This window comes from Nymphaea colorata, chromosome 2, assembly GCF_008831285.2.
Source record: "Nymphaea colorata isolate Beijing-Zhang1983 chromosome 2, ASM883128v2, whole genome shotgun sequence".
Taxonomy (NCBI): Eukaryota; Viridiplantae; Streptophyta; class Magnoliopsida; order Nymphaeales; family Nymphaeaceae; genus Nymphaea; species Nymphaea colorata.
The window spans coordinates 25,699,669-25,713,357 of NC_045139.1; the positions used below are offsets into that span (position 1 = coordinate 25,699,669).

The 13,689-nt window shown below is 34.2% G+C and overlaps 1 protein-coding gene across 2 annotated transcripts in view; it reads left to right on the top strand.

Annotated features, from left to right (window-relative positions):
* The first annotated feature begins 8,419 nt into the window (after positions 1-8,419).
* LOC116248057 (structural maintenance of chromosomes protein 5) overlaps positions 8,420-13,689 on the top strand; it is a 66,028-nt gene continuing 60,758 nt past the window's right edge. Inside the window, exons 1-4 of one of the 2 annotated variants that reach the window (XR_004170955.2) lie at positions 8,420-8,649; positions 8,751-8,928; positions 9,036-9,189; positions 11,636-11,709. Coding sequence is in view for 1 of the 2 variants with exons in the window: in XM_031620633.2 (XP_031476493.1) it covers positions 8,606-8,649; positions 8,751-8,928; positions 9,036-9,189; positions 11,636-11,709 (450 nt within the window). In the remaining variant the exon portion in view is untranslated. The remainder of the gene's footprint in view (positions 8,650-8,750; positions 8,929-9,035; positions 9,190-11,635; positions 11,710-13,689) is intronic. The other variant, XM_031620633.2, reaches the window with a different exon arrangement.

The following is a 13,689-nucleotide window of genomic DNA, read 5'->3' on the forward strand; positions in this document are numbered from 1 at the left end:
TTGCATGCCTATTTTACTAGTTTCTTTAATTTCCTCCACTAGACTTATGACGAGAGAGAGAGAGAGAGAAGTGGTTCTGGATCGGTGAGTAAGAACGACTGAACGAGTATTTCTAAGAGGTTGTTGGGATGTGTTACTGTTCTATAAATTTGCCTACAAAATGGAGTAGATTCATAAATGCAGTGTCAAGTTCATGGAACCTTGAGGGATAGTGTTCCATCATTCATAAATCTGCTTTAATTTTGAAGTAAATTTACTGGATAATAATAATTTGTTATTGATACCAAATTACCTCTAAATATTGGTTTTCATCTTGTACTGCAAACAATCAGCTAGTCATGCATTGTTGAATCCATGTGGACCAAAATAAATTAAATAAAAAAGTATAATTATTTATTATTATTGTTTTTTTAATATATTGGATAATATATGTCCATATAATCAACAAAAGCCTTTATTGACTACATCGACCAATACAAGGCCCTTATTGACTACATCGACCAATACAAGGCCTTTATTGACCAACACCAATATTCCTGTTGCTCTGTTATGTTACACCGTGCTTTGAAGGAGACGGACCAATTGGCATCGTTATTCAACTAATGGCATACTGGATGCTGGATCCAGCGCTCTCCTATACGCTGACATTAAATCAATCTGTCATACTTTTCAACATGATGCATGAGTTTTCCATTTTCACTACAAAATGCTCAATTTTTGTTCTTAAAATGAAATCATTGTTGTAAAAGTCCACCCGATTCGGCACATTTAGAAGTCAAGTAGGGTGCAAATTGATTTGATTCATTAGCCATACGGGGGTGCCGCACACCGTAGAGAAGTTTTAATTATTTTGAAAGTGTTTTTATTTTTCATATTTTTTAAATTTTATACGGTAATGCTTTTCGTAAGTGATTAGCTAAATCAAAAGCTTGCTGGCCCAGGTTTTGACTTTAAGCAATATTACTTTAGATTTGAAATCCATGGTTCCAATGTGAATATGATGCGGCATGCTTTTGCTGATATAGCAAAAGGTTCAAGTTAAAATCCATAGTTTATCAAACTAAGGAGCTTAGGTCAGGCCTATGGTCCATACTTAAGATCTTTATTTTACTTTTTTGTATTGAGAAAAGTCGGATTCAAGATCAGACAGGGAAGGGCTGATCTCAAATTCCATGGCTCTTAAATCCTAAGGATCTTAAATCCCAGGCTATCAACCATCCCTTAGACTGCAAGAGGTCATGTGTACGCCTTCTACACGAGCATTATAGACAAATTAAAATCTGATCAATATGTGATAATTCATGAATTACAACAAAGAAAAAAGGAGAAGGGAGGAAAAAAATAAACCGAAGCTTGTGGTATGATTCAAAAGGGTTTTTCTGTTTTCGAACAAACGACTATTTATGCAGCTCTAAATTTATTGACTTTCAAAGACGAATGAATTTCGTTTGGGATTTTTATTTAAATGGAATCAATTTGAAAATTATTTTAATTAATTCAGATTTGTTCATGTAATCAACAACAAAAGGGCCCTCCTCACTTTTGTGACATGGACTCATGACCATTGATGAAGTATGATCAACATCTTCCACATAGCCATGTCAGCTTTTCCTCTACCATGTGAATTTTCCCATTTTCGGAGCATTAATCGATACAAAATTTTATTTTTGTTGACTTGCCATCGTAACATCATTTTAAATATTTCAATCTCATACTAATTATTATCATTGATAAGGAATCACCAATTAGATCAGTTGTAGGCCAATAAGCATTTTTTTTTTATTATACTGTGAACAGTTGTTGGCAAAAGGTTATGGTTGGAAGTGAGAATAATTGAAGAAAAGCCTCACGTCATGCTCTCGAATGATGATATTGAGAAAAAGATATTTCCATTTAAATGGACAGCAGTCAGATGTTTAATTTGTGGGAGACTCCATAGTTCTCATTCTTGGCAAAGGGGGTTTTAATGGTTTGTGCCAACTGTGAAGAGGATCTGAAAAGAAGAGGGAACTTTGTATATTGGAGAAGGGTTTTGGCTATATGCTTGCCCTAACACATGTGGTCATGCTAGAGAATTTGTTTGGAGGTTCCTCCTTTATTTGTGCATCGACCAGTTATGGAATTGGAGATCAATGTGGTAAAGTTTTGAATCCAGAAGTTGTTTATGAGTCGAATATCAAATATTGCAGCATCTATAGAGAAGTGACTCACCTCATAGAAAAATATGAGACGACGAGTAGGGATGGAGAAGGAGCATGTGTCTATGGCGAATCCCAGTTTAGTGTGGATGTTGTGCCCCTAGGTTTCTCTTGGAAATCCTGAGGCATCTCATGTGTTTTCTTCCAGCAAGGAGATGAAGGGAAAGATTGTCAAAGATGGATGGTGATATGTGTTGGCATTTTAAGATGCAACACAAAAGGAAGAAAATAGTGAGGTTCTCAGGGCCATCTGCTCGATATGGCAGGATGAAACTTGAAATGCCACTGGGAGATATTACCGATGCTAGGATGGAAGGTTGGAGGAAAACGTTGGCTGACAATGATGAGAGATCAACATGTTGATATTTTTTGTTTGGTTATTGTACCAAGCATTCTTGTGGTCGATGCTCCTTTCATTTTAGGTTTCTTGTTTTTACCTGTCTTGAGACGTTTGTGCTATGATAGGCTGTTGTTATTCTGTCCTACTGAAGAACAACTTGTCCTTGTGTGGAAAGAGCAACACTTCATAATTTCCTTATACACTTTGAGGTGAGTGTATATGTGTCAGAAACAAGCCCCAACAACCATATAGTTAGCTATGTTTTGTAACAGCACTTTGGAGGTCCATATTAGTTGCCAAAGTTAGCTTGCGTACGTGAAAAGTGGTGGAAGTTGAACAAGCCAAATGTGTTCTAGAAAGAAAATGTTTAGTTCAAAATGCACAGGATCTAATCAACTTAATTTTAGTGTAGTCAAGCCCCATGGTCCTGCCTATTGCACATACCCTACTGCTCCTTGGTGCTGAATTCTTGGAGCTTTCTGGAAGAAGCTTTAGTTAAGCCGTTGAATATGTACATATGTTTGTAAGTATGGATTTTATGCCAACGACTGCAGAGCGATCTTCCTAGTCAATTTTCAGTTTATGTCACAAAAGTGCCTATAACAGCATAACACTCGCCAAGCCCATCGCATCCACTACATTCTCTAGCTGAAGCTTTCGGTATCCACCTTACCTTTCCAGTGAGCTCGCTTTTTTGTAAATAAAGAATGAAATATTGCTGCAGTTGTTTGGTTCCTTTAGATTCTTCTATTTTTGCTTAACAACTTTCCTTGAACTTGTCCCTTGAAGCACCAATTCTTGAAGTTTTCCAGATGGGTTGTTCACTTTTTCTCCTAATGTACAATGCTATTCCTTTATTCACCTAATGTTTTATATCTTATTATGAGAAATTTCTGCTCTTTATTGTGTTAATTGAAAACAATTCTAATTTAACTCATGCTCTACTAGCTTAATTTAAGTTTGGAGTGATGGATCCATCGTAACATACTCTTTTGCATCTAACCCATCATATAATCAGTTTTACTTGTCTTTCTTTTAAATGAGGCATACTATAAAGGGTGGATTAGTTGGCGCCGGCTATAGCGGTGACATCAACCACCGCTAAAACATATACCACTAAGAATATCACAGTGATAAGCATGTTCATACATGCCCTCCATGAATCAAGCATCGGACAAAGCAGATAAATATTGTATATACAAATCAAATGTTAGATAGAACAGATGAGCATGTTTTATGCAAATCAAATGTTAGATAGAACAGATAAGCATGTTTTATGCAAATCAAATGTTAAATAAAATAAACATAATGTTATGTTCCTAATTTCATCAAACAATCGACAAAGAACTGGCCTATCCATTGGGACTTGATAGTGGTGTAGAGAGCATCATATCTTGTTTGCCCTATCCCATGGAGCATGAATTAAACGACCCCTTAAAGCCTATTTACCATTACGAATTCTATGAATTTTCCCTAGAATTGACGTAGATTCATGAATGGTTGAACAAATATTCTATAAATATACCTTATATTTGAAGTAGATTTATAGATAAAACTATACTGCCCCTCAAGAAGCTTAAATGCCTTGACATTACACATTTTGGTCATTGTTTTGCTTTCCTGAGTATGCTAAACACACAGTTAATTAACCTTGTGTCAACAAGATTAGAAAGACATTAGACCTTCATGTGAATGGATGAGGGAAGGTTTCAGCTGGAAGATTACATCCAAAAACTAGCTCTCATTCCACAAACTACCATGAAAGGACAAAAAGGAAAGAAAGAATGGGAGAATGGAGGAAGTTCAGAATTTGTTTAAAAGGAAATCCTCTATCGATTGATAATAAAATTGCAGGATTCAAATAGTATATTTAGCCCTTTTATTTTTTTCATGAGCCCAATTTATGTTATTTTGAGTTTCATTTCAATAACAACGTAATCTCATAATGTTTTTGCAAGATTTTTTTATATAGTTTAGTTGTCCACAATGGAATTGTTGATGGATAAGTGCATCATATATAAAGAAAAGTGTAAAGATTATAAAAAATTGAGGAAATGACTTGGATAATTTGTGAGTTGTTTCATATGATTAGAAATTACTATTGTAGTTCAATTATCATAATAAAGGTTAAAATGTCTAACAGTGATAAGTTTGTTAAATACTAATTATATAAAGTTCTACGTAAACATCATTTAGTAGAGTACAATTTTATTTATGACAAGAACAATAGGACATTGTTAATTAGATTAAAAAATTTTAGACTTCAACAAATTGCTGCAATATTAATCTATTTATCGTATTTCTTTTCATTATATTTATAGAAGGATTGTTACTTTTAGAAGTAATCATATCATTAAATGACATCATAAGGATTAATAATAATTATTATATGAAAAAACCATGTAAATCATATGATTTTAATTTAAGAAAATATCATTGTTTACAAGTCTAATAACTTATCTACTCAATCAAATATGTATGGGATAAACGTGTAATTGGAAACTTCTTCATCATATCAAACATAGTAGACAAGAAATATATTATATACCTTCATTCTTAAATCGTAATCTATATTTGCAACATTTGATGGCCTTACTGTTAATGATGAAGCATACAAATACCCTAAAATTTATTGTAGTACAAAAATTATTTGCAGATGACAGTAACCTCATGAGTTCGTAGAATATGAGATGTCATGGGTTGTGTACAGTTGTTTGCAGCATTATGATTGCTTATAGTTAAAATTATGTGAGAATTCTTTGGAAATATTCCCCTATTGTTTTTTATTACTACTACTACTCCTACTATTGTGAGCATTAGTTTAAAAATCCAAAAACTTGATCCATGTATTTTTATATAGAAAGCACATTTTTATGTTATCAGATACTTACAAATGAATAGTAAAATTATCCGCACAATACATTCTATGATAAAAAAAATATTCTAGCATATTCATAAATATTCACATTGATTTTTAGACAAATAAAGTCAATTTTAACAAATTTAATGAAACATTAATGGCACACAACAAAAAATATAATGAGAACGTGAAAGTTGTTTGTGATTGTAAACTACATTCTATTTATTGATGTTCAGTAAATAAATTGACATGGAATTAAGAGTTATATTGTTTGCATGTTTGAATGTTATAGCTATTGTTATCAAAGAAGTGCATAGAACATTCTAAGTTTATATTGTCGCAAATTAAATTATATTCATGATGTTATATTGCTTTAAAGGAAACAAAACTTTTTGTGTTTAATTATACTTTTGAAGTCTTACATAAGAGTACAAAAGATATATGCAGCAATATAAATCTCACTTTTAAGAGGAATGTAATCATTTTGGATGAAGAAACTTTAGGGAAGTTTTCCTGGTCGCAAATTATTTTAAAGCTATAGTAATTGAAGCAATTTTTTTTGTTAACTATTGTGACTGATGCAAGAATATGAATGTATTTCAGTATAACGGGGTTCCTAAGTATGTTGCTGATTTCTAAACAAAAACATTTCAAGTAATAAAGACAAACTTGTTTACAATCCTAAAATTTATATAGTAGATAAAGTTCACGACCATATTGATATATGTATTTCTTTTTTTGTTTATCGCTATTGTTTGCTAATTAATTAGGGAATATTGTCCATTATTAATTTTAAAAATAATTATTTAATTAATAATCAAATAATAAACTTATTTTAAGAAGATTAAATAAGTTACTACAGTTTTACATGATATACCATGTTTTATAAACTCTATTCATGATAAATTTGAAATACATCCAATCTATCTAAATTTCCACCACATTAGCTGGTTCTAGGAAAAAAATGTCAATTTATGTTCTAAAATAAAATTAAATCTATAAATACTATTTGCGAAAGATTAGTTTGTGAAAACTCAAGGTTAATACTATTGAAACAATTGGTATGTCTAGTATAAAACTTTAGGGACCACATTTTCACTCCAACAACTTCATTAAATATAACAAAAATGAAACAATTTGGTAAGATGCAAAAAATGTACGATTTGTTGTAGCATAATGTCCAACTACTTCTAAGGTCGAAGTATTTTTTTTTTTCAACATCGACTTCTTCAAATGGGCAATTGAACTTAGCATTAACGTTGCGTGCCAAATATTCTCGTAATATAAATATGTATATAAGTGATCATTGAATGGCACTTAATGACAAAATATTAGTTACAAACATTGTTTTCAAAGCTGCTTGATGAAATTAAGAGTTTCACGAGTTAGCTTTACTTTGTAGTTCAAAACAAGTACTTAAGGGCCGTTTGATTAGCTCAAAATATACTGTTGATTCGGAAAAAAAAATTCAAATATTTAAAATTTTGCCAGTGAATCTGGAAATATTTTTTGTACTGTTGGATGGATTTTCGAAAACATATTTCAGAAAATATGTTTCCACCTTGGATGGTCGAAACATATTTCGAAAAGCAAAAAAATGCCTGCCTGGTAGGGCATGGGTCTTCCTGCGAGAAAGGAAGAAAGAGGGGATCATCTTCTGTAGCAGTTGCTTGGTGCCTTGCGACGGTGGAGAGTTGCAGGAGCTCACTCCCTCTCCTTCTCATCATGTCATTGGTGGGGGTGCTGGATGTGGAGATGGCGGCTATTACGGTGCAGGACCGTGGTGGTGCGAGGGAGTCCAACTCGGGTCGTGGCTGGCGTGGTGGTGTAAAGCAGAAGAGAGGGTGGAAGGGTGGGCGGACTCCTGTGAAGACGAAGAAGAGCGAGAGGAGGAGGACATCTGCTTCATTTGCTTTGATGGGGAAATCTCATGTTTTGGGACAGAAAGTATGATATTCTCCTTGGATTTCTGCTATTGGGGAGATGGTTCTTGATGTTATTTATGTGTTTTTGGGCTCTAGGCATGTTTAATTTTGGAGTTTCTTTCATTGGGGGAGTATTCATGGTGTTTTCCCTTCTACAAGATGTGCCCTAAGGTGTACCACCCTACATGCGTTAACCGTGATTCCATTGAAAGAAAGGCCGTTGGAATTGCGGTTAGCTCTTTCTCTATCTCAAAAGTTTACTGCTTTTCAGTAACTTTTTGCTCTAATTTGATCAGTGTCCTAAACAATTATTATTGATAAGAGAAAAACAATATAATAGTTTCATGGTTTAGTATTCATTGTCAAACATGTCCATTCATAGTTGAAATTGTCAACTATGCCAGAAGTGGAAAATAAGTCCACCAGAAAAGACTAATTTATGAAACAGCTATTAAAGGCATGGTTGAAGGAATTGAGGTAGCAAATGAGAAGAATTAAGAAAGGCAAGCAGCAATGCTTGAGTTTTTCCTTTGTCCTGGGAGGGGTAGGTGGCCAACCCTGAATGACTATATTATGTGGATTTTGATTTTGTAAATAAAAATATGGCTCTTTATAAGAAAAATTATGATACTCATATCAAACCAGCTTCTCCTCCAAACAATGGCATGTAGATTTGGAAATATATTTTTTTTCATTAAATTAAGAAATAAAAGTCATCACACACACACAAGAAAATGAGAATCAAAAAGATTTTTCTTTCTAAGAATATTTTTTCAATTTCAGATTTCTTTTTCATCAAACGAACCCTAAATAATCAAGGAACTTTATCTTTTGCTTTGCATTATTTGTATAAGAGATCACTTAAAAGGGTTTGTAAAGGGAAATCAACTATACAGACTAAGAGTGTATTTAATTATGGAATTTAAAATTTATTTGGGTTCTGTATTTTACTATTTTAAGCTGATCATTTACAATTTGTCTCTCGTAGTCTTGTTTCCTTTGATGCATTTCCAGTGGGACTTCGCTCTGCCCCGTTTATTTTTCATTTAAAACCGAACCGTCATGCTTCGGTTCCCTTAAACCGAACCGGTACGCTCCTTTGGCGCCAAATTTCCCCTCTCTCTCTCTCTCTCTCTCTCTCTCTCGTTCATGGCGCGGAAACCTTCCTTGGCACCAACTCTTTGTCACCGTTCTAGGGTTTCCTGATGCAGTCCCCGCCATCATCACATATCGAGCTTTAGGCCAGGGAATCGAGTTTCCACGCAGCTTCCTTCCCTTCTACATGGACTATCAGCCTTCTGCCAAACGCTCCAAGATCGCACAGAGGTGGGTCGTTCTTAATGCATCTTTAGGGTTTTCACCCATACTAGTCCATGATGGTTCCCCAAATCCTAAACCACGGCTCTTATTATCCCTTTCTTGTGTAGGGGCGAAGATGACTATGTCCCCGGCAATATCATCGAAATCGAGGTTCTCAACTTCATGACTTACAATCACCTGAAATGCAAGCCCGGCTCTCGGCTTAATCTCGTCATCGGCCCAAACGGCTCTGGGAAGAGCTCTCTTGTCTGCGCCATCGCCCTAGGTCTTGCAGGAGAACCCCAGGTTCTCATTATTTAAGCTTATTTCATTGGATTGTAGTTTCTGTTGTTGTTTGCTGCTGCTGGTGGTGTTTCTTCGAGACTGTGAGTGGAAATTGACTGGTTTTGTAGTTACTCGGCCGGGCTTCCAGCATCGGTGCCTATGTGAAACGAGGGGAGGAGTCTGGATACATAAAAATCTCCCTGCGAGGTAGCACAGCGGACGAGAGGATCTGTATAACACGGAAGATTGATATACATAATAAATCGGACTGGCAGATTAATGGTATTTTTGTTTCTGACATTTACGGCTTAGTGAGTTAACAAATTGAGTTGTAAAGGTGCTCTGCTAATATCATTAATCTTCTCCGCATGGAGCATATACGCTTTTAGAAAACGAGTCATTGTGCATAATTTATTGCATTCGTAGACAATGCATGACGGATGCTTGTAATTACCACAAGTCATCCAGAAAATGGAAAACTGTCTTACATGGTACCAAGGCGATCTATATTACTGTTCTCGAGCGACGTTATTAGCCTATTAGATGGTATGGTCAAACATTCTTCCTGGTCCTAAAATGAAAACGGGAGTATTTACATATATATCTGACTGCTTTGGTTTGAAATAACTAAGTTAAATGTTTGTCTTTTCAGGAAATCAAGACAACTGCCTTGAGTTACTTTGTATATCCAGTTGCGCCAGTTGGCTAACACTTTCTTTTTTTACTCAAATAAACGAACGACACTTTTTTCTAGTTGTAATTTAAAGTTAAAAGTTAAAACAAAGCGTGCAGAGGACAAGTGATATGTTCATACAAACTGAAACTCCATTGGTTTATTAAAGACAGACACATTTATCTTGACTATTTCAAACCCAGAGAAAATTGGCAGTAACTGTTCTGTGAATGAGGTGCCTACATGAGAAATTTTCACAGGGAAGTGTAATATCCATAATAGTGTTGATCATAACGATTAAAATACGTATGCTCTTAAAAATTGCTGAGGCAAAGGATATCCAATTCTTAGTAACATTCTGAATTTCAGATATCAGCCATTGTTAACTGGTTCATAGATTCATATTTTAATGACCTGCTGCAGAATTGAATATAGCAGCTGGCTATATGGATTCAACCTACACCTATCCTGCTTCTGTTTCTGTACACACACACACACACACATATATATATATATATATATATATATATATATATATATATTTGTCTGTGATATAGATAACTTGTAATTGACCATTATAGAGGCGTGCCATAACTTTACTGGGTGCAAAGAACAAGCTTTCTTGAGTAGTGCTTTTAGCTGAAATTGGTACGGATAAAGTCATAGAATTTTTCAGTGTTACCTGCACTATCTTGTCCTGCTGTCAATCTTGGAATTCCTCGATTTGGAGACAGTATATGCTTATAGGCCAATTTTTTATATCTTATGTAGTATCTCGGTATTTTTAATAGTTCCTACAAGAGGTGCTCTCGTTTTCTATATAGGCCACAGATTAACAACTCATAATGCGCTTATGAAACTTTACGATTTAGTGTGGACCCATGGTGCCTTAATCTGATAGAGAGGTGTGTGTATCACTGTATCTTCTATATCACCCTTGGTCAGATAGTGTAAAAATATTCACACAGTCATCGCGTTGTTAGTGGTGTGAATAGGATATTGGCACCATGAGTACATAATGTGAGTTTGTACAGAATGAGGGTTTTTAAGACTGGATAGGGATACAACATTGAAAGGACACTCATTCACCTCTGCATATGAATGTGTAGTATCAGGATCAAAATGAAGCTCCTGAGTCCTGACGTGCACCGACTCTATATAACTGAGAGCTACTATTAAAATTTAGAAATTATCATTATCACTTAGATAATTTTTGCTTTTAGTCTGGGACGGGTCAACCCAGTGACCCACAACTGAACTACCTACTTACTTGTGTTGGCACTATATGGTATGGGAGGATAGAACGTGCTAATTTTGAAGCTTAATAGTCAGGCTGCACCATGACATTTGTAATGTTGTAATTATGGAATTTGATCTTCTTCAAGTAGTCTGGCTAGTGAGAGATGCATCTTTCAGATGAGTTCTTTTTCTTACGCAAGCATAAAACATTTTTGTCCAAAGTCTAGCGAACTTGCTGGAAGTTTGTAGAGCGTGCAGCTTGAATATCCAAAGAAGCAAAGGTGACTTAAAAATCCCGGAATATACTGACATTGTAATGCTTTTGATTGTTTTAGGTTACCCAAGTTAAAACTGAAACTTGAAATGAAATATTTGATGTATGCTCTTTAAAAACTTTGCTACTTCTGTATAAGAAAAGTCCAGAATAGCTTTGCCAAGATTATTTTGCTACTTGCATGTATTTAACTGCTATTACCTTGTCATGACTTCACAGTTTTGAGATAACCTGATGCAAGTAAGTCAATTTAATCAAAGTGGAAGGGGCCATCAAGTTCTTTCTTCATCCTTCTGCAGAACAGAATTGCAGAGTAGATGTGGGATTATTTTGACTTTGTGTCAAACATCTTCCCTGCTAATAAATCAGCAGTATTTGTTAAAAGCTGTTAGTTCCATCGTCATACATTTGCATGCAGATACACTGAGACCCCTGTATGTTTGACAGTCTGAAAAACTTTTGCTGGTTGCATAAAATTATCTTAATAGATGTTCAATTTAAATGTCTTAGATGTAACGTCCTATTTGATTTACTATTTGTAGGCAAAGCGGCACCAAAAAGAGATGTTATTGACCTTATTCAGAGATTCAACATCCAAGTTGGCAACTTAACTCAGGTTTCTGCATCTCATGATCCCTAACTAGTCCGTTAAAAGAATTAGTTGGAGATCACTGGAAAGTGTCATCAAATATTGCATCCGTATATCTCATTGTTAATTTGTGACTCCATAATCATGTTCTCTTTCATTGTGCTTTCTCTTTGATATTTTAACTGTTTGAAACTACAAAAAGGTTATTTTCATCAATGTGAAATTTGCATTGGAGGTGTTCAGTAACTGTCCACTTCAGTGATTTGTTATTCTTTACTTTTCAGCGACAAAAGTAGAGTTCATGTTGCATGAGACTCATTTGGAGACACCCTTGATAAGGTGATCCATGTAAAGGCTCTCACAAGGTGATCCATGTAAAGGCTCTCACCATTTCTGCACAATGCCAATATACGATTCTCTAAGTTTTATTAGAATGTCAAATCATGTATGATATTTGTTAATTTATCACAGCTTTCATCAAATTATGTGGAAGAACATCTGAGAGAACATACAGTAATGCATCTCTGCATTTTCCAACATGAGGGTTGGACAAGCATTTTCCAAAAAATTTGTTTGGAGGTAAAAACATGGAAACTGGAAAGTCTAATTAAAACAAGAAATGTTGCAAAGCTTGTGCCATTCTTATGCCATTATGTATTATAGCATAAATGCCACAACGACCAGAACTTCAGGAAATGCTAGACACAATGTTATAAAACGCTTAGCGTATCGCGTATCGGTCGGGCCGACCTATACGCCGTATCGTAACGTATCGCAAACGTAGCGTAGCGTATTGTAAAATTATTTTTTTTAATTTTAAAAAATATTTAAAAATCAGAAAAAATAGAGAAAAATCATTAAAAATCTGAAAAAATGAACAAAAAAATCAGAAATCAAGAAAAATGTATTCAAATATGAAAAAGATCATCATACATAAGGAACAATCATGTGTATCAACAAGACATTCAAAAATAAGAAATCAAATATTCAAAATAACATAATAAGCATCCATCGCAATTTTAAACTTGAAAATTTTATAGAATCTTAGGACTTAAAGTCTTAGGACTTGGAGTTTTAGGACTTAGATTACATCACAATTTTATAAGTTCAAAACATATAGTTATCGTCTTTCATGATTCAACGATAATATCTCCCAAATTGATGAATCATCGGTTATTTTTGATGAAAATGAGCAAAATCTCTCCCTCCTACGTCTATTGGAGTATTTAAGTACAAGAAGAGAGAGAGGGAGGAGTGTTTAAACTTTAAAAAATAAAGAATTTTGTGTTTTTACATGTATTGTACGATACAGGGGTGTATCGCCCGTATCGTACGATACGGAGGTGTATCGCCCGTATCACGCTTACGATACATGAGTGTATCGTGTATCGTAAGCGTACCGTATAGGTTTTCTAAACCTATACATATAACATTGGCTAGACATATTCTGTATCTAGAATCATCATTAGATATTCTTCTGGTTCTCCTTCCACTTGTGAATTCAAGGCAGTCCATAGTCCACAAAAGGTTCTTTTGGAAATTTGAAAATGGATAAAGGGTATAGCACTATAGCTTACTAATTTGGAAGTATTTTAGCAGCTCTTAAGGAAAAAAGGGATATGTAACTTGAAACCGTAGCACAAATATCATGATACTGACGGAAAAAAAATAAAAAAAAACAAAAAAGGAAAAAATGCAAAATATTTTCAAAAAATGTTTAAAATGAATTTGTTGTGATTATTTCATTTTTGTTTTCATTTTTTTAACTTTTGGTTCATTATTTTATTTATTATTTTATCATTTTTATCATTTTAACAGATTATTTTTTATGTCTTCTTATTAGCTTCTCATTTATTTTATTTTTATCTAATATTTGATTTTTTTTAAAATTTTTTAAAACTCCAAGGTTTTCCCGAAAATAAAAAACCTTGCCGACAATTCCTGCAAAAAAGCTCACCAATAAAAACCCAAGAGCGACATTTGTAACCATACTTGAAACCCTCCTAT